The sequence below is a fragment of the Podarcis pityusensis genome (genome assembly GCF_964106645.2).
Source record: "Podarcis pityusensis genome assembly, chromosome: 6".
In the NCBI taxonomy this organism is placed as follows: domain Eukaryota; kingdom Metazoa; phylum Chordata; class Lepidosauria; order Squamata; family Lacertidae; genus Podarcis; species Podarcis pityusensis.
Genome location: NC_138030.1, coordinates 6,876,087 through 6,902,514, shown reverse-complemented (window position 1 = coordinate 6,902,514; position 26,428 = coordinate 6,876,087). Strand labels below are relative to the sequence as shown.

At 43.7% G+C, this 26,428-nt stretch overlaps 1 protein-coding gene across 3 annotated transcripts in view; it reads right to left on the bottom strand.

The window, feature by feature from the left end:
• The window catches only part of MYT1 (myelin transcription factor 1), a 170,926-nt gene extending 169,064 nt beyond the window's left edge, over positions 1-1,862 (bottom strand). For all 3 annotated transcript variants that reach the window (XM_081011053.1, XM_081011055.1, XM_081011054.1), the window contains exon 1: positions 1,784-1,862. In XM_081011053.1, coding sequence (XP_080867179.1) covers positions 1,784-1,859 — 76 coding nt within the window. In that variant the 5' untranslated portion in view covers positions 1,860-1,862. The remainder of the gene's footprint in view (positions 1-1,783) is intronic.
• Between the last annotated feature and the right edge of the window lie 24,566 nt (positions 1,863-26,428).

Here is a 26,428-nt window from a genome sequence, read left to right as displayed (position 1 = left end):
ATTTCTGTTCCAGGAATTTCTGAAATTATATCTACTATTTCATTAGTAACACTGGCAGAAAACCTTTGGGGAAACACTCTTTCTTTAAAACTGAGTGGTAAGAAATGATCCCATGATCCATATCTTGAATATTATTTTTATTAGAAAATGAGCTGTAAAAAATGGTGTGTTTGCATGATTATCTACAAGGAATAAAAACAATGTCCATGTATTTAAAGAGAAGAATTCTAAAGTGCATTAAATTTTTTTAAAAAGAAAAATTGAAATAAATCAGAGTGGTTTTTATTTCCACCTAGATGTGAAAGAAGACTGCAGAAGTAGAAGAGTCATTACAAAAAATAAAACATAAAAAATGAAATAAATGTTTTGGCCTTTGTGAAGATCGCTGTAATTAAAAGAACAATGACTTTCTGCAGAGCCAGACATACAACTGTGAAGCTGCCGTGGTGCTTCTTAGAAACTCTTTTGTCATTTAGGCCTCAAACTTAATGCATTTGAAATTGGGTACCAACTTCTCTGCTTACCAGCTGGAAGAATGGAGGAGCAGGCTGGTGGGGAGGGGGTCGAAATGGGGGAAAGAGAGGCAAGATTGTCCCTTATTTCTTTGTGGACAAGAAAAACGCCCTGTGCAGATGGGGAGACTTTCCTTAATGCCTCAGACGGCAATTAAGAACGCTTTGCCAAGAAGAAATAGCCCCGCATTAATATTGTATATGGAACAGCTGAAGGGCTGGAGTACATTCTGCCCAGCACAAGCCCCTAGCAGATGGAACAACAAGACAGAAGGGAGGGGAGGGGAGGGGGAGAAGGAGAGGGGGGAGAACCCATTTAATAACCCCCTTCTCTGAGATGTATACAATCACTCCCTTGGAGTAAAAAGTTCTTTGTCTACAAGAAATTTACAGTTGGAAGCTGATCTTTTTAATCTGGTGATTTCCCTCCTCCCAAAAGCTGCCAACTTTTTTTGTTTTTTTAAATTTCCTTTTCAAATGATCCGCCTGGAAACCCCAAAGCTTCTCCTGTGCAGTTGATTGCACAGGCAATCCTTCCCCATTCAAAAACCCACCGATCCTTATACACATTGTTTTAACTAGCGCTGAACAGGTTTCTTCCTGTTGAACTTTCAACAAGTTTACAATGGAAGGGTTTCACATTCTGGCACTACAAGAAAGGAAGGAGAAGGAAATAAGGAAACAGAAAGAAAGTACCGAGAAACACATTAGTTTCCCACTTTGATTTTACATAAATAACATTTGCAGAACAGAACGTAAAGCCAAAAATTAAGAGTAAAGATTCAGTCACTGGAGGCTGCAATGAAAACTGCATTTAGCTTCCTAGTTCCTTCCCTCTTTTTCAAAATTCTTTACAAGGTAAGAATCTTCATTTTGTACATGCAGTTCATTATTTGCTTCCTTCTCCACCAGTCACAAAACCTGATGGCTACAGTTTTGAGTTTGCAGGCTGCAGTTCAGATCATGTCAAAACTTAAGCACCGTTCCACCTCCCCACCCCGCCGAGAAAACAAACCCAGGTTCTGATTTTTAATTTGGGCTTGATCTCCTTGGCTAATTGACATCTTGTTGATCTACACACAGATTAATCCCCACGCCCAGCTAAAAGACACAAAGCGAGTCCCAGAAGTTGCTGTGTGGGGATCAACTTGCGCAGGGCAAGGCAACAGATCCGTCAGTGAACGGCAGCAACGCTACAGGAAAAAGCAAACAATAAACAGAAGAAGCCCAGAAAAAAGTTAAAGATACATCTTTGTTTGTTTAACACGCACCTAGGAATGTTCCACAGAGCTTCATTCTTGCTTTCTTTTTTTTCCTGAGCACTATTTCCCTTGGAACAACAAGCATGAAAGCCAAGCACAACTGTTCAAGTCACACGCGCGGATACTTTCATTTCAAAAAAAGTTACAGTCCAGAGCAAAAACTTATGCATCCCGGAGGGCCTCCGAGGAAGGGAGGCCAGCCAATGGGAGCCTCCCAAGCTGCTAATTGCAAATCAAGGCAGCCAACAAAGCAGCCAATCGGGGGCCGGGCCGTTCCTGGGTGCACGCAGCTATTGAGACGGGAAACAATAGAAGTGAGCTGAATGAAACTGAATGGGGAAGCAGACGCGGCTGCATGTTGACAGCAGCAGTGGCTCTCCGCAAACTCCTCTGCAAAGCGAAGGGCTGTCGCTCAGTGGCAGAGCATCTGGTCTGCATGCAGAAGGGCCCAAGTGGAGTCTTTGGTTCCTGTAGGTAGGGCTGGGGATGCCTCCGCCCCCGCCTGAATCCCCGGACAGCTGCTGCCAATCAGTGCAGACAGGCTAGATGGATCAGTGGTACAAGGCTTGGTACAGGGTTATACAGTGGTACCTCGGGTTACATACGCTTCAGGTTACATACGCTTCAGGTTACACACTCCACTAAACCAGAAATAGCGCTTCAGGTTAAGAACTTTGCTTCAGGATAAGAACAGAAAGCGGGCTCCGGCGGCGCGGCAGCAGCAGGAGGCCCCATTAGCTAAAGTGATGCTTCAGGTTAAGAACAGTTTCAGGTTAAGTACGGACCTCCAGAACGAATTAAGTACTTAGCCCGAGGTACCACTGTATGCTCCAGAAAGCACTTAAGCTGGTATTTGTGTGGTCATGGCAGCAATATCAGCCGATGCTGATGCTGCAAGCTATAGTGCAAGCTACCTAAGTAGTTATATTCATATTTAAATCGAATACAACCATGCATACAGCAATGGTTGCAATTAAAATTGCTGGCGATCTTCACTTGAAATCAGAAGAGTTTTGTAGACTCCAGATTAGGCAGAAGCTTCCATTCAGATTTGGAGGGAAGAGAGAAATAAATCCGAAATAGTCCCGCCACAACTGTCCCCCCCCCCCCAGTTTGTGTTGCCACAGAACTCCAGTTTGGGACTTAATTTTTGTATGCCTCTCAAGACCCAGCTGATCTTGTCAGCAAAATGAAAAAACAAACAACCGTTGGTTTTATATTCAACATAGCACTAAAGCGCTGATTCTGTTAGCACAAAGATTTCTCCATTTACAGTGGAAGATTCTCCCCTTTTCTGCCCCCATCCATCCCCTATATCTGTTTAGGGTTGGCAGGGAGGTTGGTACAGAGCGTCTCCACCCCCATCATCCAGCCCAGACACTGGGGTCCTACTCTGAGGGCCTAGAGGCAGTTCCCTCAGTACGAGAAGTGAAGTTACAGGGAACCAACAACAAACAAACCTAAGGTCACGTAAAGCATACTCAAAGCAGCTACTACTATGCCATAAGATCCACTGTCCTGTAATATCACACATGAGCTTTAACTACTGTTGAAGCCCAGGACGGCGAAAGAAGGCCAATATTCCGGAAATCCTTGTCTTAGACCATGTGCAAGGATTCTGTGGAACTGTAACAAGCTTTCATGTGGATTGTTTGGGCCTTATGAACAGACAGGTGGAATAGACACTATTACACGGATGGACCTTATGCATGAACTGACTAGAGAGTGATCTGATCCACTGGGTCTTCTGCTTTGTTCGTTTGCTGAACTTTATGAGTTACTTCCGTTGAAATTTATGATTTGATACATGAATTTAATATCTTATTTATCTAAGAACACAGCCAGTTACGTCTCGTGTCTTTATTAAGTTATAGGGAACCAGGCAGAGGGCCTTCTTGGTGGTGGTGCCCTCCCTGTGGAATGCTCTTGTATCAGACGTCAAGGAGAGAAAGAAATGCACAACTGTTAGAAGAAATCTGAAGGCAGCCCTGAATCAGGAAGTTGTTAATGTTTGGTGTTTTGCTGTGTTTTTATTATGTTGGAAGTCGCCCAGATAGACTGGGGCAACCCAGTCAGATGGGCAGGGAATCATCACCATCATCACCACCACCACCATCATCTAGTGTTCCTCCTGGTGCCCTGCCCTTCCCACTACCTCACCGTTCCTCTTTCCAGAAAGGAGAAGCAACACACCTGAAGGAGGGCAGGTCAGCACCACTCCATCTACTACTGCAAGGTGAGACAGAAAGTTTGAGCTGGGTCTGCTTAAAAACACACCACCACCACCACCCGAGGTTAAAGCAGATTTAAGGCACTGCAAGATAGAAGCCCTAAAACTATCAAGGAGTCCTGCTAGCACATCTCTCTACCAGGTGCACCTCTAAAGGGAGATTCATTGTCTCTTGGGACCTGGTTTTAGGGGTGTAGGGACTTCAAGCAGCAAGAAGAAACTCAAATCTGTGCTTGCAAAGTGCAGACTTCAGAGCTGGTCCTGCCATTAGGCAGAGTGAGGCAGCTTCCTCAGGTGGCAGAAGATTGGAAGCACCACCAAGGTTCAGGAGGGCAGAGCTGTAGCTGCCACAGAGTCTGTGGGGTACCCACTAAGACAGTCTGCTTCCCCCAAGCACAAGGAAGGACACTGTCCCATTGCCAGTGTTTGGTTTTTGTCAAGGAATGCAACACAAAACAGAACAATTGTAAAGAAAACAAATATCAGGTAGTTCCACTTGGGTCTTACATGCAGATGTTGAGATGGCAATGGGAGGTTATACCATAAAATAGTCCTTGAGATGTCCACATTTCATGAAGGCCAAAGAACCATGAAGACCATTCACAGCAGTGCAAGTAATAATGCCCCACCATACAGCATGCAGGTGTTCTGGGTTTACTAGTCATTCGGAGACTCTCAAATGATGCATATATTTTTTTCTGTGTTGGTCAGCCTCCAAATGTTTTTGTACCGTAATGATAACTGAAAACCTTGAAGCATCTTCCATTTTGGGATGATGGATAACCCGAATGCAGCCAGTGCCCATTTCCACTGCCCATGTTGAAGGGAGACTCCGTACCATCTTGTCCTCGTCTCAGATAGCAAAATGTCTTAGGCTGGCCCTTGCAAACTCCAGCTACTAGTACAACAATAAATTGAGTCCCAGGAGTGAAAAATATATAATATTTCCTGTGACTTTCCTCCTGACTGCTGAGTACTCAGGGCGGGGGGAGTGAAGGGTCTTATAATAAATCATTCTCTTAGGAGTGAATTATTATAAGAGTTGTACCTTAACTCATAGGCTGCAATCAATGTTTGTGAATAATAGCCACACACGTTTAGCACTCAAATCTTTTATTATTTTTGTATGCTACAGGGGTGGGGCAGCCACTTTTGGGGGGGACGTCTGGGTTCAGAAGGGACACGGGTGGCACTGTGGGTTAAACCACAGAGCCTAGGGCTTGCTGATCAGAAGGTCGGTGGTTTGAATCCCTGCGATGGGGTGAGCTCCCGTTGCTTGGTCCCTGCCCCTGCCAACCTAGCAGTTCAAAAGCATATCAAAGTGCAAGTAGTTAAATAGGTTCCGCTCCGGCGGGAAGTTAAACAGCGTTTCCGTGCGCTGCTCTAGTTCTCCAGAAGCGGCTTAGTCATGCTGGCCACATGACCCGGAAACTGTACGCCGGCTCCCCCGGCCAATAAAGCGAAATGAGCACCGCAACCCCAGAGTTGTCCGCAACTGGACCTAACGGTCAGGAGTCCCTTTACCTTTACCTGGGTTCAGAACTAGACAGACCTCTGCAGGGGCTGCTAACCCGGCAATCACCTGATGGTATATGATGAGTCCAATCCCTGCTGGAAGCAGTGTAGTTTACAGAGCAGAGATTTTGCATACAGGAAGTCCATGGGCCAATCCCTAGCTTCTCCCCACTTTTTTTTTTTTTTACTTTAGGTAGGTAGGCAAGCAAGACAGCTGCTTGAGACCTTGAAGAACTCTTGTCACCCAAAACAGCCAGTAAAAGCCATGGGCAACCCAATGGACAGGCTCTGAACATTGCAACTCTACACTATCCCCGAAGTATCTCGAAAGTTCCCTAGCAACAGTTCAGCACAGTCCAGCCTTCTTGCTGAATATGGCCTTCTTGTTTTGCATCGCAAGGCTTTGTTTACAGTGGAAGGGGCATCTATTGTGGCCACCAACTAAAAAGCAGAGGGCAGCTTTCACTCCTGAAGGACAGATGGCAACACTCCAACTTGGGGGGGTGGTGTGTGGAGAAAGAATTGGCTCTGGGTCAGAAAAGGAGTTCCTGCTAGCAAGGTGGCACTACAGTCTAGTAATATATTTATTTAGGGGAAAGTTAGGCTCATTCATCAGGTCAGGAGGGGACTTTCGACTGCAGTGACTTTTAGATTGAGGGCTTGTGTCACACCAGTGACCCAGAGTTGGATGATGCAAAGAGGAAAGGTTTGGTGGTGGAAGAAGAAGAAGAAGAAGAAGAAGAAGAAGAAGAAGAAGAAGAAGAAGAAGAAGAAGAAGAGATATATCTCTTCCTTTTGACTGTCCTTTGGCTTAGGGGTACAGCTTGTCTTGGGGGCAGAGAGATCACGTTACGCAAAAGCCCATTTGTGATCCTGTGGGCTCTGGAACACAACTCCTGCGTACAAGGCAGGGAACTGGCTTCTGTCCTTGCGGAGCAAAATGTGTCGGAGGCCCACCCCCCCCCGTGTAATTTGGGTGGGAGGGTGAATGCAAACCGAAGGATAAAAATCTGCAATTCGAGGGACAGGTGGTGACTGTAATCAGGGCCAGACACAAAGCTGATATTAACTGAAGGGGAATTTATTCCAGCAGGCCTTGGCTATGCATTTTCTTTGGTTGGAGTTTGGAAGAAAGGTCAGCCCCCACCCCTCCAGAAAAAAAAGGAGGGTCAAGAGGCTAATTCACTCTTTTTGTACACAAGTCTTCCACTGAGCTCTTTGTCGAATGCATTCTCAACTTCTTAATCCTGATATGTTTTTGAAAGTAGGAGGTTTAGGAAGAAAACAGCTTTGCTGATGTTGTTTCTTAAATCTTTAAGTGCGCTTTCTCTCCCCCTCTCCCACACATATTCATATCATCCTCTATTAGCAAAGGATGGGGAAAGTTGAACGAAAATCCTTGAATGACACAATTAGGATTATGTTTGGTATCAGTGCTGGAGCTGCCGCGATGCCAGACGGGTGCGAGTAAGTGGCAGGCCTGTCGATGGCAGGAAGATGTTGAGCCGGTTTCAAGAGTTGCTGTGAGTATTCCAGAGTTCAAGAGGCACAGGAGCTAGAAACTAGCAAGGAAAATCCTCGAGACTGATGTGTGGATGGCTGCCCTGATGCCCTCAGTAGATTGCTGCAGAATGACAGAAGAACATAAGCGTAAATGGTACTTAACATCTAACAAATTATCTAAAGGTCTAAGGAGGTTCCTAATAATTGCTGGAAGTGAAACAGGTGGTTGGTTATTTTTTCGGGAGGGGGGGCAGACTTGCAAGAAAGCCAGGGTATCTTGGGGAAATGATAACATGACAAGATAAAAAGTATGTTAAAAGTGAGTATATAAAAAAGGCCCAAAGCGTTTCTGTTAGGGATTATAGGGGCAGAAATCCTGCCTCCTGAAATCTTAAAGTTGTTTATGTATGCAACAACAGCAGCTAGGATTCTATATGTGCAGAAACAAACTCCTCTTTCTTCAGTTTGTTAATTTTTTATCATCATTCTCTGCACATTCCAAGTTATATTCAATCTTTCTTTTATTCATCTATTTTCATATATCTATATTTTTAAAACTGCAGGTTATTACAATAGTCCTGCCAATGCTTTTATCTATTTGCAATTTGTTTGTAAATATTCAGTATACCATTTCCATTCCTTTATTAAAAAAATTGTTATCCTGATTTTGTATTCTTCTAGTAAGTTTTGCCATTTCTGCATAATCCATAAGTTTTTGTAACCATTCTTTATTCGTTGCGATTCCTTCATCTTTCCATTTTTTTTGGGCACATAACATGCTCGCAGCTGTGGATGCATACATAAATAAATTTCTATTCTGTCTAGGTAGTCCTACACCTATAATTCCCTGGGTTCTTGTTATTGTTTTTTTTTTTTTTAACAAATGTTAACTTAAGCATCTTTTTCAGTTCATTATATATCATTTCCCAGTATGCTTTTACCTGATTAAAAGATCACCACATGTCACAAAAGGTGACTTCTTTCTCTTTTTTCTCTCCAGAGTGGTGCATGCTCTAGTTATCTCCCGCTTAGACTACTGCAATGCGCTCTACGTGAGGCTACCTTTGAAGGTGACCCAGAAACTGCAATTAATCCAGAATGCGGCAGCTAGACTGGTGACTGGGAGTGGCTGCCGGAACCACATAACACCGGTCCTGAAAGATCTGCATTGGCTCCCAGTACGTTTCCGAGCACAATTCAAAGTGTTGGTGCTGACCTTTAAAGCCCTAAATGGCCTCGGTCCAGTATACCTGAAGGAACATCTCCACCTCCATCGTTCTGCCCGGACACTGAGGCCTTCTGGCAATTCCCTCATTGCGAGAAGTGAGGTTACAGGGAACCAGACAGAGGGCCTTCTCGGTAGTGGCGCCCTCCCTGTGGAACGCTCTCCCATCAGGTGTCAAGGAAATAAATAGCTATCTTATTTTTAAAAGACATCTGAAGACAGCCCTGTTTAGGGAAGTTTTTAATATTTAATGCTGTATTTTTTTTAACACTCGACTGGGAGTCACCCAGAGTGGCTGGGGAGACTCAGCCAGATGGGCGGGGTATAAATAATAAATTATTGTTATTATTATTATTATTATTATTATTAAACATAGAATCTTAGAGTTGAGCGGGAACCTGAGGGTCATCTAATTCAACCCCTCCAATGCAAGAATCTTTTGCCCAACATGGGGCCCGAACCCACGACCTTGAGATTAAGAGTCTGATGCTCTACTGACTGAGCTATGCTCCCTTTTCTCATCCCAGAAGCAAATCAGGATGAAGGCTCATTGAAGCCTGGACATAGTCTAGCCTCCATGTAAGCTTCATGCAAGCAAATCAGGATGAATTCTCAATGAACAGGCCATCTGGAGGAGCCCAGTCCCGGTGACTGAAGTCACATACTAGCTCAGCTCGAGTATAGGCAGACCGAACATAAATACCCCAAAATGTTGGTGAAGAGGGGATGTAATCACTTCTGCAGAATGAAAGCTCACATCTGAGCAATTGTAAATCCCATGTTTAAATGCCAGCGGAACTTCCTTTGCAAAAAAACAAAAAAAACCCTTCATTGTGTCGCACTCCCCTGTTGAAGATGAGAGGTGGCGTTGTGAAGGGCTTCATGCTTGGAAAATGACTATAACAATTATATTGCAATTGAAAACTTTTGTTCTTCTCCCATCTTCAGCCTCCTGGGGCTTTAATGGAAGGCAGTTAAGTACCTCTTCTTTCCTCCCTGTTCCTGCAACCAAAGTGGCCAGACATTCTGCAAGGTCACTTAGCACCTCCACTTAGCGCATGCTTCTCATGCATGGGGGAGATTTCAAATTGACGTGCATCGAGGGGAAAAAACAACAACCACACACACACACACACGGGATGAGTCTGGCTTTATATAATATTCACCACCTCTGAGAAAGGGAAGGAGTAAATTCATGGAGAACAAAGGGAATGGGGGAGTCCTGCATTTCATGGATGGAGACTCCGAAGTTGGCAATATTCAAACAGGAAGCCAACCATTTGGAGAAAAGGAAGAACCAGCATGGTGTACGGTGTAGAGGTTTAGACCTGGAGTGTGTGCGTATCCATTAAGTCATAAGAACATGAGATGAGCTGTGCTGGATCATGCCAGGGTCCCACCCACCCAGTCCAGCATTCTGCTTTCACAGTGATGAGGTGCCTATGGGAAGTGTGCAGGCAGGACCCAAGAACAATAGTAAGGGGGGCTGGGAGAGAGAGACACTTTCCCAGCAACTGGCAGTCAGAGGCTAATAATAATAATAATAATAATAATAATAATAATAATAATTTATTATTTATACCCCGCCCATCTGGCTGGGTTTCCCCAGTCACTCTGGGCGGCTTCCAACAAAACACTAAAATATAATAACCTATTAAACATTAAAAGCTTCCCTAAACAGGGCTGCCTTCAGATGTCTTCTAAAAGTTTGGTAGTTATTTTTCTCTTTGACATCTGGTGGGAGGGTGTTCCACAGGGCGGGCGCCACTACTGAGAAGGCCCTCTACCTGGTTCCCTGTAACTTGGCTTCTTGTAGGGAGGGAACCACCAGAAGGCCCTCAGCACTGGACCTCAGTGTTCTGGCAGAACGATGGGGGTGGAGATGCTCCTTCAGATATACTGGACCAAGGCTGTTTAGGGCTTTAAAGGTCAGCACTAACACTTTGAATTGTGCTCGGAAACGTACAGGGAGCCAGTGTAGGTCTTTCAAGACCGGTGTTATAAGGCCTCTCCTCTTCCTGGAGTGGAGGGGTTGTGAGTGGGAGCAGCTTCCTGCAGCAGCAGAGAGGCGTATTCGCCTCCCTGCTTCTGATTTGCCCTGCTGCCACGACCAAGCCCTTTAGCCGGCCAATAGAGCTGGCTGGTGGGTGGGGTTAGTTGCATTTAAGCAGCTGCGGCAGCGCTCTGTTCCCAGTCTGTTCCTGCTTGCATCAGATCTGCTTATTGACCTTGCTATGGACTGCGGTTGGTTGCCTTGGTTGCCCAAGGGACCTGGTAGGACTTTTTTATCCATCTGGCAAATTGGCACCAGCCTCTTGGTTTTTTTGCCTACCTCATAGCAACTCATCACAACTTTCTGGTATTGGCAGTTAGGCATTGGAATATGTGTGCTGTGTTGGAGGATTGGGTATGCCCATCCCTCCCATTTTTGGGTATTCTGTTAAAGGAATCCGGTGGTCGTGGATCCTGTCCGATGCCCTGCTGGTGGCTAGGGCCATGGCACGACCCCCAGTGACATCATGGGGAAGCTTCCAGTTGTATTCGCATCAACAAGCTCCTCCCACTGGTTGTTAACTTCAAATGACTCCCTGCTGAGTGGGGTGGAGTCATGTATTCCTGTTTTATCCAATGCCTAAGCCAATACTAGGGACGCGGGTGGCGCTGTGGGTTAAACCACAGAGCCTAGGACTTGCCGATCAGAAGGTCGGCGGTTCGAATCCCCTTGACGGGGTGAGCTCCCGTTGCTCGGTCCCTGCTCCTGCCAACCTAGCAGTTCGAAAGCAGGTCAAAGTGCAAGTAGATAAATAGGTACCGCTCCGGGGGGAAGGTAAACGCGTTTCCTTGCGCTGCTCTGGTTCACCAGAAGCGGCTTAGTCATGCTGGCCACATGACCCAGAAGCTGTACGCCGGCTCCCTCGGCCAATAAAGTGAGATGAGCGCCGCAACCCCAGAGTCAGCCACAACTGGACCTAATGGTCAGGGGTCCCTTTACCTTTACCTTTTAAGCCAATACTACTCACATGTTGTAACCAATAAAGTTGTGGCCTTATTTTGCCCATTAACTATAAACAATGTGTCTTTGTGTCTTATTATGTGGGTGGTGGGTCCTCGACTCACAACGCCTTCAGCTCTGAAGATGGAAGACTGTGGTCAGTAGCCACGGATAGGCTTATCTACTATGAGTTTGTCTAATCCGCAAGCTTGGCATAGTCCACACTGACTGACAGGGCTTCTTCCACATTTCAAACCAAGGTCTTTCCCACCTGGAGATATTGAACTTGGGACCTTCTGCATGCAAAGCATTTGCTCTCCCATTGAGTTGCAGCCTTCCCTCATTGATCACAGGCAGGTTAATCCCTTCTAGACCCCAGCTCTTATCTGCCAGTATCCGTTCCTGATCCCGAGGAGTGAGCTTTCAAATCCACTGATTGAGAGCATCCAATCCTATAGCGCTGACCCATCTCACTGTCTGCTGCCTCGCAGAAACAAAGGAGGTTGCTTTGAGAAGCAGGAATTAATTGCTGCTTTGATCAGCTCTGATAAATCTTCCTTTGAAGTTCTGTGTTTTAAGGCCTGGGTATCATTTTTGAGAACGCAGGAATCCTGAGTATATTGCAATAGATTGTTGTTGTTTAGTCATTTAGTTGTGTACGACTTTTTGTGACCCCATGGACCAGAGCACGCCAGGCACTCCTGTCTTCTACTGCCTCCAGCAGTTTGGTCAAACTCATGCTGATAGCTTTGAGAACACTGTCCAACCATCCCGTCCTCTGTCTTGTGCCCTCAATCTTTCCCAACATCAGGGTCTTTTCCAGGGAGTCTTCTCTTCTCATGAGGTGGCCAAGGATAGCCCAGGCTTTCCACAACTTTATGCCCCCCAGATGTTTTGGGCAACAACTTCTATCAGCCTCAGTCAGCATGGAGCTGTCACCCCAAACATCTGATGAGCACAAGGTTGGGCAAGTTTGAGGAGGTCTGATGTGAGCAAAATTTGATCAGGTTGGAACCACAAAAATCAATTCCTCCTCCATCTCTAACCGTAACTTGTAGCCACTGATAGCCTTGCACGCCACAGATTTGTCAAATCTCCCTTTACAGCCTCTTACATTTTTTTGTCCATAATCACATCTTGCAGTAGCTGCGTTTATTATGGATGGTGTGTGCCTATATTTTTATTGTCATGATTTAGTTCTCGGAAGTATTAAAAATCCAAGGGATTTTCTGCATCCCAGATGATGTATTTATGACTTCGGCCAAATCAATCGATACATGATATTCACTTGCATTAGAGACCTGTTTCTCAACGCTGCATTAAAAAAAATAAAAGCAATTGAAACAATGTGTCTAGGTAGCCATGATTACAATGTGGTCTCGGTAAGCTTATTTTGGGATGTCTACAATGAGCTGAGCCAAAAATGGACTGGAGCCCTACCTTGAAATGGATATTGATAAACAGGAGATTAGAAGGTAATGTTGAGTGGGTTAACAGTCTCTCCTTCTTCCCAGGAAACTCTGAGATTTGCGGCTCTGGGAGGAGAAAGGGGGGTTTCATCACAACTCCCAGCACCCTTAACAAACTACAGCTCCCAGAATTCTTTGGGGGGGAGCCATGACTATTTAAAGTGGCACCATAGTGCTTTAAATGTATGGGCAGAATGCAGCCTACATAAGAAACCTATTCTCTGCAGAATCCTTTGCATATTGGTTAACATCTCCAGACTCATTCACAAAACCAATGCAATATAAGCACAATTTCATATGGGCAGACTCAAACCATGTCCCCCTCCCCTTTTTTAACCAACACAAGGCTACTTTTTCCTTCCAGACTTACTGTTAGTGCCTTCATTTAATTCTCTCCCTTTCTCAGATCCCTCCCCACCCCCACCCCGCCGCTCATTACTTTACACTAAAAAATATAGAGCAATAACAAGTCCAGGCTGTTGAGTTCAACCTGATAGGCACTGTCAAAGCTGTCAGAGGGTGGTGACAATAAACATTTCAGCTGCCTATCAATTTTGCCGCAATAAAAAAAGTCTTGACCCTGAAAAAATCGGGTTCTGCCATAATGAATGCTTTGTCTCCAAATATTTGCATTTTAGCTGACAAGGCTCACTTTCTGCTTTTTCCTTTTTTAAAAAAATACAGTCATAAACAATCTGCCTTAAAAACTAGATTGCTAGGAACTCAGACGAGGAATGAGTGTTGTCTTCCCCCCGCCACGTTTTCCTCTTCCAGCCGCTTCTCATCCAACTCTATATCCAGGATATTTCACATGTTATTTCTTGTGATACATATGACATGATCATCCATGTATCTTTTGGTGGATGGATGGAGGGGATCTCCAGAGGCAATTGACTAAGTCCTCCCCCTTTCCCCGCCATCATTTTGTCAGATCCGCTGTTGCTGGGTGGGGTACAGACTCTCCAATCTCTAATCCCCGGAAATCTCATTCAGCTACTCCTCTGGCTTTTGAGATTCCACCCGGCTTTTCACACGTTCTTGCAAACATGAGGGCTAGAAGCTCTTCAAAAAGCTGGAAAATGCATGGGCAGATGACGCTCTCCTGTTGTTTTGTGGCCAATCTCTTTAATGTGGGTTCCTGCCTTTTACCAATCACCTTAATTTCATTTAAGCAACAGTGCAGAGTAGGTGAAAGAGAATTCCACGAACAGTACAACAGGGAAACAGTCCTACTTGGCCCCAGAGCAACCGGTAACACCTACACTGTCGTGGAATTCTACTCAATATTGATCCAGAGTAGATTCCAATGGATAGTTAGCAGAGTAAAAACTTAAACACATTGCAGGATTAAAAAACAACAAAAAACAGACCAGAGGCAATTAATTTCATTCAGCAGAGCTTTACTGCTATTGAAGGAAATGAGCATCATGGTCACAGATCCAAAACATTCAGGATTGGCACTGTCCATAAGAAATCCAGTTGCAGCAGACTTAACTTAAACTTACAATAACTTATAATAAGTCAAAACCTCAACACTAAGCATACTACAGTGGTACCGCTGGTTATGAACTTAATTTGTTCTGGAGGTCCGTTCTTAACCCGAAACCGCTCTTAACCTGAGGCGCACTTTCGCTAATGGGGCCTCCTGCTGCAGTCGCATCACTGGCGCATGACTTCGGCTTGCATCCTGGGGCAAAGTTCGCTACCAGGAGCACCTACTTCCATGTTAGCGGAGCTCGTTACCTGAAGTGTTTATAAGGAGGATGGTACATAACCCGAGGTTGCATTGTATGTACAGAATGCCACACCAGAAGGAAAAGAAAGAGAAAGAGAGAGTGAAACCCGGGCTCCTTCTGGCCTTATTGTCATAGTCAGCATGACCTTGACTGAAAAAGATAAGAGAACCAGTTTAAGCCAGCTGTACTCAGCTTCTCTGAAGGAATAACCCAAACATCATGAACCTTCTGCTTGTTTCTTTCACACAGAGAAGCTTCCAGAACCCTCTTGAATTAATTAGAACAGGAAATATATCTACACATCACATTAATACTTTCTGTACTAAGGAATGCAAACTGCCTCCTCTACAATGGGAAGCTGGTAGTTGTGAAGATCTCCACCCCTTAGAGCAGCTGGTATGCTGGTGTGATGTGCACATGCAAGCTCTGTCTATCGCCTCCCACTGGAAATGGCCTCAGTGCCTCCCCCTTTCCCATGCCCCCTACTCAGGCTTGGGATGAAGGGGAGTGTTTATTCCTGAAGAAAAGGATGGTAATTCATACACAAGCTCCCACACAGTTGTCACACACACATGTGCACACAGCAAGGACTCAGCTACATTAGTTTTTATTTTTTTTAAAGTGTTCTGAATGTATTACAACACTATGGCACCAGATGCCATAGTGTTAATAACAACAACAACAATGTCAGGCAATGGTGTGAAGATGAGGACTGGGGAATGCATTCTATGCAGACCAGCTTCTTTCTGATGGAAAGCTGGAGGCGGAAGAGTCGCCTCCCTTGTCCACAGTGTGTTCAGAGAGAGAGAGAGAGAGAGAGAGAGAGAGAGAGAGAGAAGCTAAACAGCTTGGGGAGGAGTTACCCAGCTATGAGATAATGACAAGGGAACCAGAAGGGAGGGGGCAACTAGTTGAGATGTCACTTGAGAGTGTGGGGGACCCCCCCTCACCACGGACTCGGAGGTCCAAATGTATCAGAGAGCAAAGGAGTCAGAGGGAGGAGGGAGGTGCCTAAAATGCTGCGGAAGTCAGAAGGAGGATTTAGAGTAGCCAACTAGCCACCCTTGCAGAGTGCTGTGTATTTGTGCTTGCAACATGATGCTGTAATAAAAGGACTATAAATATATCAACTGCTCGTTAATTCTTATCTGTGAAGTTACCAAAGGGAGAGGAGGACTCTCTATGTCTGACAAACAACAACAACAACAAAATTATTTGTACTCCACCCATCTGACTGGGTTGCCCCAGCCGCTCTGGGTGGCTTCCAACATATATAAGAACATAAGAAAACATTAAACATTAAAAAAAACTTCCCTATGCAGGGTTACCATCAGATGTCTTCTAAAGGTTGTATAGTAGTAATAATAATAATAATAATATTATAATTTATTATGTATACCCCACCCATCCAGCTGGGTTTCCCCAGTCACTCTGGGCGGCTTCCAACAAAGTATTAAAATACAGTAGTCTGTTACACATTAAAAGCTTCCCTAAAGAGGGCTGCCTTCAGATGTCTTCTAAAAGCCTGGTAGTTGTTCTTCTCTTTGACATCTGGTGGGAGGGTGTTCCACAGGGTGGGTGCCACTACCAAGAAGGCCCTCTGCCGGGTTCCCTGTAACCTCACTTCTTGCAATGAGGGAACCGCCAGAAGGCCCTCGGCGCTGGACCTCAGTGTCCGGGCAGAACGATGGGGGTGGAGACGCTCCTTCGGGTATACTGGACCGAGGCCATTTAGGGCTTTAAAGGTCAGCACCAACACTTTGAATTGTGCTCGGAAATGTACTGGGAGCCAATGTAAGTCTTTCAAGACCGGTGTTATGTGGTCTCGGAGGCCGCTCCCAGTCATCAGTCTAGCTGCCACATAAGTATAGTTACTTATCTCCTTGTCTTATGCATAACTCCATACCCTCCAACATTTCTCTGATGAAAATAGGAACGTCCTAAGGAAAAGCAGGACATTCCGGGATCAAATCAGAAACTGGGATGGCTTCTGTAAATCTGGGACTGTCCCTGGAAAGGGTCTACCCTGCTGCTCTGGTGTACAGGAGAACAGGACTAGGTGGGTCTTGGTTCTTCTTGTGTTCTGATGGTGATCAGTTGCTCCAGAAAACCTTCATTTTGACCTGAGCCAATGGGCACAAATAGTAAAACCTGTACCAAACCTGTAGTTTCATCACTGGCGAAATCTGATTGAGTGGGGAAACCTTGTTTCCGGGCCAGGCATGGGGTGTGTGTGTGTGTGTGTGTGTGTGTGTGTAGAGAATACGTGTCTCTCTTTTCACAGTTTCTGTCCCCTTCTTCATCCTCCCACAAGGGGCAGAGTCAATGGCAGGAAATTGTCACTTTGCCTAGAAGAAACTCACAATGTTGGCCGGTGGGTGGATTTTGCAGTTTTCATCTCTGAAAAGCTGTGCTTGCTGGCAGTCGTGGGGGAATAAATATCCCCCTTGGCACACATCCACAAATGCTTAGGAAAATATCATGCTTTGTTCATGTGCCAGAAGAGGATGTTGTTATCAGAGTCATGGAAAGATTTTCCGCTCGCCCCTGTTTGAATTAGGATTAAAAGATATAGGAAATTGCTGGGGAAAGGAGGAGAAACCCAACCAGGGCTCTAAAAAAAAAAAAAAAGGCTAAGGAGAAAGAAAAGTAGTAACATGAAGAACTGAAAGAACAAGGAAAGAAATTACAGCTTGGGTTTTTATCTTTTGTCAAAGTCAAAACGACATTTTCTTTAAAGGTTGGCATGTTCTTAAGTATAGCCTTAACGGGTGAAGGAAATGAGTGGTTTAGAAAGTTACGGAAGAAGCCAGATAGATCTGGATGAGTCAGGTCTAAGAAGTAATCCTTGCTTCCCAAAAAACTATGCTGTGTCATGTTAGTTGTACCTCATCATCCATCGGGACATCAGGATGACTCAAGGGCCTTCCCTGATGGTGGGGTTGAAGATGACTCACCCCTGAGCTACTCAGTTAATGCTAAAAGCTTTGTCAGTGATGGTCAGTGCTGTTGGGACTGGTAGGGCGGAAGTCAGGGAGCCATTAGAAAGTCAGTGGGAATTCGCAAAATTCATGGTGATGGTCTGTCAGGATGGCCACGGGCAACATTCACATTCAGAAGACTTTTCATCAGCGATGGATTTAGGGTGGTGCAGGCAGTTCCTCCAGGGACGCAGGTGCCCTCAATCTTTCCCAGCATCAGGGTCTTTTCCAGGGAGTCTTCTCTTCTCATGAGGTGGCCAAAGTACTGGAGCCTCAGATTCAGGATCTGTCCTTCCAGTAGCACTCAGGTCTGATTTCCTTCAGAATGGATCGGTTTGATCTTCTTGCAGTCCATGGGACTCTCAAGAGTCTTCTCCAGCACCATAATTCAAAAGCATCAATTATTTGGTGATCAGCCTTCTTTATGGTCCAGCTCTCACTTTTTATGGTCCAGCTTTAGCGCCTCTTATTTTATCTGTAACCTGCCTTGAGTCCCTGTCAGGGAAGAAGGTGGGTTTTAAATAAATATAATAATAATATTTTAGGCAACAGGATGCTGAGCTAGATAGGTGCAGGAACACTTGTCTTTTCTTATGTTCTTACCATACTGCTGAGTTTCCAGATGAAGGACATTTTGCTGCAAGAAGCAGAATAGTTGAGACCAATCTGGGGTCCTTCTGGGAGTTGTTCAGCCAGTCAGATGACTTAAGACTTGGGTTCAGTCATTATTTGCTTGAGTTGCTGCCTAAGCCCTGCTTTTTCTTGCTGTGAATGAACCCTGCAGGGAAACCCAAGGAGCGCGAGGAGGGAGAGATAATAACCAGTCTCAGGGGTGAGCCGATAATTAATACTCTGGTAAAAAAGTGCTGGTGGGATGTCAGGGAATGCCACAGGAGCAATGGAATACATGGGAATCCCCTCAAATAATGAATTTTCTCTTAGTTCATGAAGGGGGGGGGGAGCAGAAACAAGAGAGGGGAGGGCAGTAGTGGAGTGGGAAAACCTGTGTGTGAATTAATAAATCAATTAAGAGTTAAGGTGAAATTTCACATCACTCCCACACTTCCCAGTTTGTATTAAAAAATACTGCTGTGTCACTTTCTTAGCCAGGTTCTGCTCCAGTCTATTATAATTCGCTATTTACACCGAAACCAGGAAGCATTCAGAAATGTTGAACAAACTCTTTTACAACCACCATAACTTTTAAAAAAGGGGGTGCTGTGGGTTAAACCACAGAGCCTAGGACTTGCCGATCAGAAGGTCAGCAGTTCGAATCCCCACGATGGGGTGAGCTCCTGTTGCTCGGTCCCTGCTCCTGCCAACCTAGCAGTTCGAAAGCACATCAAAGTGCAAGTAAATAAATAGGTACCGCTCCTGCAGGAAGGTAAACGGCGTTTCAGTGCACTGCTCTGGTTTGCCATGCTGGCCACATGACCCGGAAGCTGTACGCTGGCTCTCTCGGCCAATAAAGCGAGATGAGCACCACAACCTCAGAGTCGTCCACGACTGGACCTAATGGTCAGGGGTCCCTTTACCTTTACCTTGGGTTACTGACACTTCAGGTTACAGACTCTGCTAATGCGGAAATAGTACCTCGGGTTAAGAACTTTGCTTCAGGATGAGAACAGAAATCGTGCTCCGGCAGCGCGGCGGCAGCAGGAGGTGTCATTAGCTAAAGTGGTGCTTCAGGTTAAGAACAGTTTCAGTTTAAGAACAGACCTCCAGAATGAATTAAGTACTTAACCCGAGGTACCACTGTAATTCGCTATTTACACCGAAACCAGGAAGCATTCAGAAATCTTGAGCAAACCCTTTTACAACCACCATAACTTTTAAAAGCAGAAGCCAAGGCGGTCAGGACAAAAAGTAAGGAGGTGACAGGGAGGAGGAGAAGGATGGAGACAAAGCTGGAATTAGTTGGCTCTGCCTGTCATCTGCTCTGGCGCCACCTACTGTTGGGCTCCCTGGCTTATGTCCCATCAGGACCAGTGCGCACTGGTCCCCACTCTCTTGATGGACACATTGGAGCTTGGTACGGCTTCTCTGCCACTGGAGGCCAGCAGAGCTGAGCTGGCGTTGGCAAAAGGAAACTGAACTCCCCTCCGTCATGGTGGATCAGGGGTTTGGATTAGTCTGTGAGTTTTAAGCGAACGGCAGTAATGGGGAAAAACCCCACCACTGAATCCATACTTTCCAGGGTGCTGTGGTTGGTAATAAAAACACACCACTCCATTCATTCTTTTCAAGGTGTTCGGTCGATGAAGAAAATTATGGCACCAACATTGGCAACCAAACCATAGCAACACTGATAAGAGCACAAAAACAACAGCTGTTAGATAAATGAAACATCAGAAAGAAACCATTCTTTCAGAAACGCGCTCGCAAATGTGCTTTTCAGCATTCTGTGTAAACAATATTCTGCGAAGAATGTGATGTTAGAAAATAATTCTGGAAATGACAAGGTACTTGATAAATGCAGTGAATTGTGGTGGAGGAAGAGGAAATGAATCACAGAGCCATTTAATAGACGGCTTGGGAATGAAACGGCAGAAAGTCTGAGCACAACCCTGGCTAAATTAAAGCACTTTTGGGGGGAAAGGAGACGCTAACCAAGGACCTGGGACAGCTCCCTGCCTCTTCCTCTACTCTCCATAGTAGGCATGGATATGCTGGTTTGGGTACTTTCTTTTCTCATTTGTCTAGTCTTAAATTCAGTTCTCCACATTCATACAGCAATTTGTGTTATTTTTTAAAAAAAACAAAAACAAAAAGCCTTATAAAAATTCATTAGCATTTCCGAGTGAATTTCTCCGAAGGAACTTATTTTTGTATGCCCTATTTATTAGCTATGAAAATATTTTTAGACCACTGTGTCATAAACATATACCAAAGTGGTTTATGGCAATAAAAATATAGCCATACAACAAGAGCCGAAAGAAGTTGAAAAACAGACATTGATTAACCATTGTGGGATAATAATGATAATAATAATAATAATAATTTCAATTTATATACCACCCTTTATCAAAAGATCCCAGGGTGGTGTAGAACTCTAGGAACATATTTTATGGAGCATAATAAAAAAAAATAATATAATTAGATAGATCAGTTGGTTAGCGCATGGTGCTGATAATGCCAGGATTGCAAGTTTAATCCCTGTACGGGACAGCTGCATATTCCTGCATTACTGGGGGTTGGACTAGATGTTCCTCAGGATCCCTTCCAACTCTGTGATACTAGGATTCTATTCTATGATTCTATGAAAGCATAATAACAGAGAGCATCATAACAGCGCCCCCTCACATATTTAACAGGCCATATATTATTTAATGGCCAAAGGCCTGGGTAAAGAGTAATGTTTTCACCTGGTGCTCAAAGATATATGATGACAGTGGCAGGCAAGCCTCTCTTTTGGGTGAGCATTCCACAAACTTGGGCGGGGGAGAGAATCACAGAAAAGGATGTATTATTAAGCCCCATCTCCCCATCATTTCCCTCTTACAGCATGTGCAGAAAGTAGGATTACCATATTTCAAAAAATGAAAATCCAGACACAAAGGTTGTTGAGCTTTTTCTGCACAACCTGAAAGAAAAGAAGAAGTTTCTGTACTACCTTTAAGAAAATTTGCCAAAATCTATACTATCCACTCAGACACTGTTTCTGACCTTCAAATCCTGGCTATGTCTGGACCAGGGACGGATTTAGGTGTGATGAGACCCTAAGCTCCTGAAGGTAATGGGGGCCTTTATATATCCACCTCTCCTTTGTCCACAACAAATTGTCACTGGTTTTTGTGTTAAATATATGCTATATGTATGGTAATTTATGGACCTAATCAGTATCTAAAGCCATCTGCACATAACAAAATATGTATTTTATCAATGTACACTGTTGCTGTATGTAGGTTTAATTTTATTTGTTTTTATCTTATATTTTGGAAATGTACATCCATATTTTTTGGGGGGGGACAAGAGAGTGGGGCCCTAAGCTATAGCTTGTTTAGCTTATACGTAAATCCGGCACTGGTCCAGATGTATGGCAACCCTAGCAGAAACCACCTTTTTGACACTTCGCCCCACTATTGGTCTCGTCTTCTCAATCCGCCAGAGCCTGTCTTTGCAGAGAGCCAGTGTGGTGTAGTGGTTAAGAGCGGTAGTCTCGTAATCTGGGGAACCGGGTTCGCGTCTCTGCTCCTCCACATGCAGCTGTTGGGTGAGCTTGGGCCAGTCACACTTCTTTGAAGTCTCTCTGCCCCACTCACCTCACAGAGTGTTTGTTGTGGAGGAGGAAGGGAAAGGAGATTGTTAGCCGCTTTGAGACTCCTGAAGGGGAGTGAAAGGTGGGATATCAAACCCAAACTCTTCTTCTTCTTCTTCTTCTTCTGCATGCAGGGAATAGACAAGTCCCTAACTCACTGAGGGTTTGAGACTCATCGGTTACCCTCACCTAGTTTAGCCAACCAGCCAAAGCCATTTGCGGGGTGTGGCCGCTGTCTCACGTTGACAGCTTCCAGGAGCAGGGCTGGATTTAGGTTTGATGAGGCCCTTATGCTTCTGAAGATAATGGGGCCCTTTACATGTCCAGCTGTCCTTTGTCAACAAAAAATTGTCACTGTTTTTTGTGTTGAATATATGCTATACAGTCATACCTCGTGTTACATTTGCTTTTCAGGTTACGAATGTGGAAAATCCAGAAGTGTTTACTTCCGGGTTTGCCATGCGTGCACACGCAGAAGCGATCTGCACGCTTCGTGCATGTGCAGAAGTGCTCTATCACACTTTGCGCATGCGCAGTAGAGGCGCTCTACTTACAGACTTATGAACGGATCGCGTTCATAAGTAGAGGTACCACTGTATGGTAATTCATGTTTCAAAAAGCATGGGGAAAATGCAGAGAATACTTCACAAAACAGTGCCCTAAAATACGTACCTGGACTTGTTTCGATTAATGTCTGCAGGAGACTTTGTGGATATTTAAGTTATAATTAGAAAAATCTTAATAATTATTCATAAAGGAAACAGCTTATAGGAAGTAAATAAGGAGGCTAGATACAGGATAAAGGAAGTCTTTTATTTGGTTGTTTGTACTGTATGTTATGCTCACTGTATGTTATGTTCACGTTTAATGAGGATGGATTTCTTTATTGGGGGTGGGGGGTTTATGTTATGTTGTAAATAAAATTTCGAATAAAAAATATTTTATTTTTTTTAAAAGAAGGCAATTTATGGACCTAATAGGTATCTAAAGCCATTTGCACATGTTGCCATGCAACCAGTCCATGCAGAATGTAGGCACCCCATATATAGAAATGAGCAAACCAGGGATATTTTACTTACATCATAGGGGCCTACGCAACACAAAACACTGTTGCTGTATGTAGGTTTTATTTTATTTGTGTTTTTTTTATCTTATACTGTAGTTTGGAAATGTACATCCGGTTATTTTTCCTTCAAATATTTTTTTGGGGGGCCCCAAGAGAGTGGGGCCCTAAGCTATAACTTGTTTAGCTTATATGTAAATCCGGCACTGTCCAGAAGCCACAGATCAGAACTGACTGCAGTGTGGGGACCTATGGCAGACAAGCTACTCAGAAAGAGCACGGCGTGTTACAAAGGAAATAGCTGACTTTATTTATAAATTATTGAAGGAATGACTTTAATGTGTTGTTAACTGTGTCCATTTAGAGTGAGGAAGGTGGGCCATATAAGTCATGGTACAGGGTGTAAAATGATTTGATGGGACGTGTCTTCTTTGCTGTTTAATTGTTCCAGTAAGGCTCTGTTGTTGTGAGAGAGGAATGATGAATCACTCGCTCTTTATGAGACATCTCTTCCAGAAAGATGTTTGAAAAATGATTTTTTTTAAAAAAAACCCGCAACATTTATGGTAACCAAGTTTATGTGTGTACTCTGTGCTTTGCACGTGGGAATTTTGTACTCAGTCAATCCAAACTTTTGTGTCCAAAGGGAAGAAGAACAAAAAATAAAAGAGCTGAATTCTGCAGCTTGTAAAAATTATGCAGAATGTCCAAATGAGCATAATTATTCTTACTTTGCATAATTTAATCTACACACACTCACCCTCCAAAATTACATACTCCAACCACTGCAAATCTTCTCACTGACTTTTAAGATTTTGGCAGACATTGTCCATGATTTAAATTTTAAGCCTATTGTTTGTCTGTCTGTCCAATATTTATCTATCAGTCCTGCTTCACACGCTGGAACAATGGGTGATATTAATACCATGATACTGAAAAACATGACATAAGTTACATGAATACTACAGAGAGTTTACATGATCTAAAAATCTTAAACCATGATGCAAGATCTAGCATAAACCCAAGTTGGCCGTTAAAAAGATATTTATATAGTTTTCATGTAACTTATTTCATGTAAGGTATATTTTAAAGATAAGTTACGCTAAGGTACACTAAGGCTTTCCTCTGTTTCTGCCTGTAGCTCCTGAAGAAAAAGTTCTGAACTCTCAACATGCAGAGCTACAGTGAAAAATTTTGCTTTACTGAGCACCAAAAGTTGCTCTCTCTTTTACGACCTGCTGGTCTGTTTAGCCAGCATTGTCTCAAACTCTTTTGGGCCTTTCCTCTTAGTTGTGATACGTTTAGCTTGGCGTGTTTCCATCCCAGGGAGCAACCCCGGGACCTTCTGCTTATACAGGACACAGCCTGCCAAAGAAGTATGGTCCCCCTTGTATCACTATGCATTTTTATAACAATATCTTAGTATGTACAGCTCAAAAGTACTCTATGATGTACTTGAAGACATCCCTAGGAATCTCAGCTCAGAAGCCCCACATTCAAATCTAACCTCAGTCATCAACACATGGGATGACTTGAGGCAAGTCCATATTGCCACAGCCTCTGTCATGTCATAGAATCATAGAACTGTCTTCTTCTTCTTCTTCTTCTTCTTTGGTGATCCCTTGTAGCCGAGTAAGATTGTCTTCCATAAACACGGTTTTAACAATGAGTCTGTAAGTGACTGTGGAGGCCAATTTTGGATCCACACATCCTTCCACAGTGGGGACATTGGTTTCCGGGCAGGAGTTGATCACGGTGTGGATTTGCCAAGTGTGCCTTCCTCTTAGCACATTTCTTTTTTTTTTTTTAAATAATATTTATTGATAATTTCAGGATTACAAGAAAAATAAAAAATAAAAAACAACAACACTACAATACAAAAAAAGAGAAAAAAATAAATAAATAAAGAGAAAAGCACAAAATATACGACAATACAGCAAAAGAAAATAAAGAAGAAGAAAAAAAAAGAAGAAAAAAAACACAAATCCCAAATTGCATATCCATAATTTCCATTTGCTTGTTTCATTGACCTCCTCACACCTCCCTTTTTGTATTCTAGTTTGATAATTATTTCAGCAAATTCTTTCCATCTTTCTCAGTTTTTGTTATAAAATTTATCTTAACAATTTAACCTAATAATTAACTCAACAAATCCTTTCCATCTTTCCCCATATTCTGTTATTCAAATTATCTTAATTTATTTAACCTTATCTTACCCCTATGTACCTTAAGACTTAAATCTTAGTTTTCAAATATACATAGCTCCTGATAACATTTCTGCTAGAGTCGTATAGTTTCATTCCCACATTTTCCCTAATATTCATTAAGCTGATTCTAAAATAAAAAGAATTCATTATAAATTCTCTTTCATTCATCATCCAGCGTCTCTTCTTCCTGGTCTCGGGTCGTGTCAGTCCTTACTGTCCATTCCATCTAGTCCATCAACCTGGAAGCCTTATGTCCGAGGCCCTTAAGTCTCTTCCATGTCCCTTCTGCAATTCTTCTTCATCTTGTTTGTGCTTGCCCTTTTCCTTGTCTTTTGTTGGTCTCTGTCTTAGTTTCTTTCCTTTCTCATTGAGGAGTAGTTCTCTGGGGGATTCCAACCCAAAATTGTCTCCATCACCCTTCATCCAGCTCACCCATTCCCCACAGTCCCACTCCCCACAGTCCTCGATATAATCCAAAATGTATTTAAAATCAAATTTCAAGATCTCTCCAAAGCTAGGAATCTCCTCATCTCCAGACTCCCCTTGGCCCACTCCAACTTCAATCTTCAATAACAGCGGCTTATGCTCCTGTAGGGCCTCGGGTCTCTCCATTTGTACTATTTGAGGTGCAGCCGCATCCTCCTCCATTGTCATCTGCACTTGCCCAGTCAGTACAAATTCATAGGTTGGTTCCTGACTGATTTCTGTATCAATGTTCCCTGTTTGTCCACAGTTATCAACCACAACAGTCAAATCCATTTTCTCATTCATCAAGTCCATCTTCTCATGCATCTGTTCCAGCAAAGCATTTGTCTTGCATAGAGCAAGCACCCAGTCTCCCTCCCAGCTCATCTTTGTTCAAGGTCAGAAAAGACTGTTCCCACAGTCTTAATCTCACAGATGTTGGGTCTCAAATAACCTACAGCAACAATTTAGCAAGCTCCCTCTAGAGGAGACAAACTATTTGTATCCATTTTTTTTTTTGAAGACAAAGGAAAGTTACTTTCATTTTTCAGATATTTCAGATGTTTTTCAGATATTTTGTTTCTTTAAAATGCAAAAGGCAACATTAGAATCCACTTGTTTCTCTTCATTAGCTATCTGACAAAGTATTACGTTCACAGTCAATGAACCTCTCCAACAGTTTCTGTCTCTGACACCCCGTTCCCAGGTTAGAGACGGTGGAAACTTATCCTTCTTCACTCCCTCTCCTGCCAGGGTTAAACAGAGTCCCCCCCCCTTTTCTCCTGCTTCCAAGGGGGGTTTCAGTAGTTCTGAATGAAGGAAATTTAGTCTTTTTTGACAGCTTCCCGGCTTTAGCTTGCAAAATTTTTGCTTTAGTCTATATACAAAAAAGCGGAAGGCGGACTTCCTGTTTGCACCTTCCCGCTTCGATACCAAATTAAACAATTTCTTGATCCAATTTTCCGTTTCTACTCACGGGTACTTGTTTTAAATCCAATTGTCCACAGGAA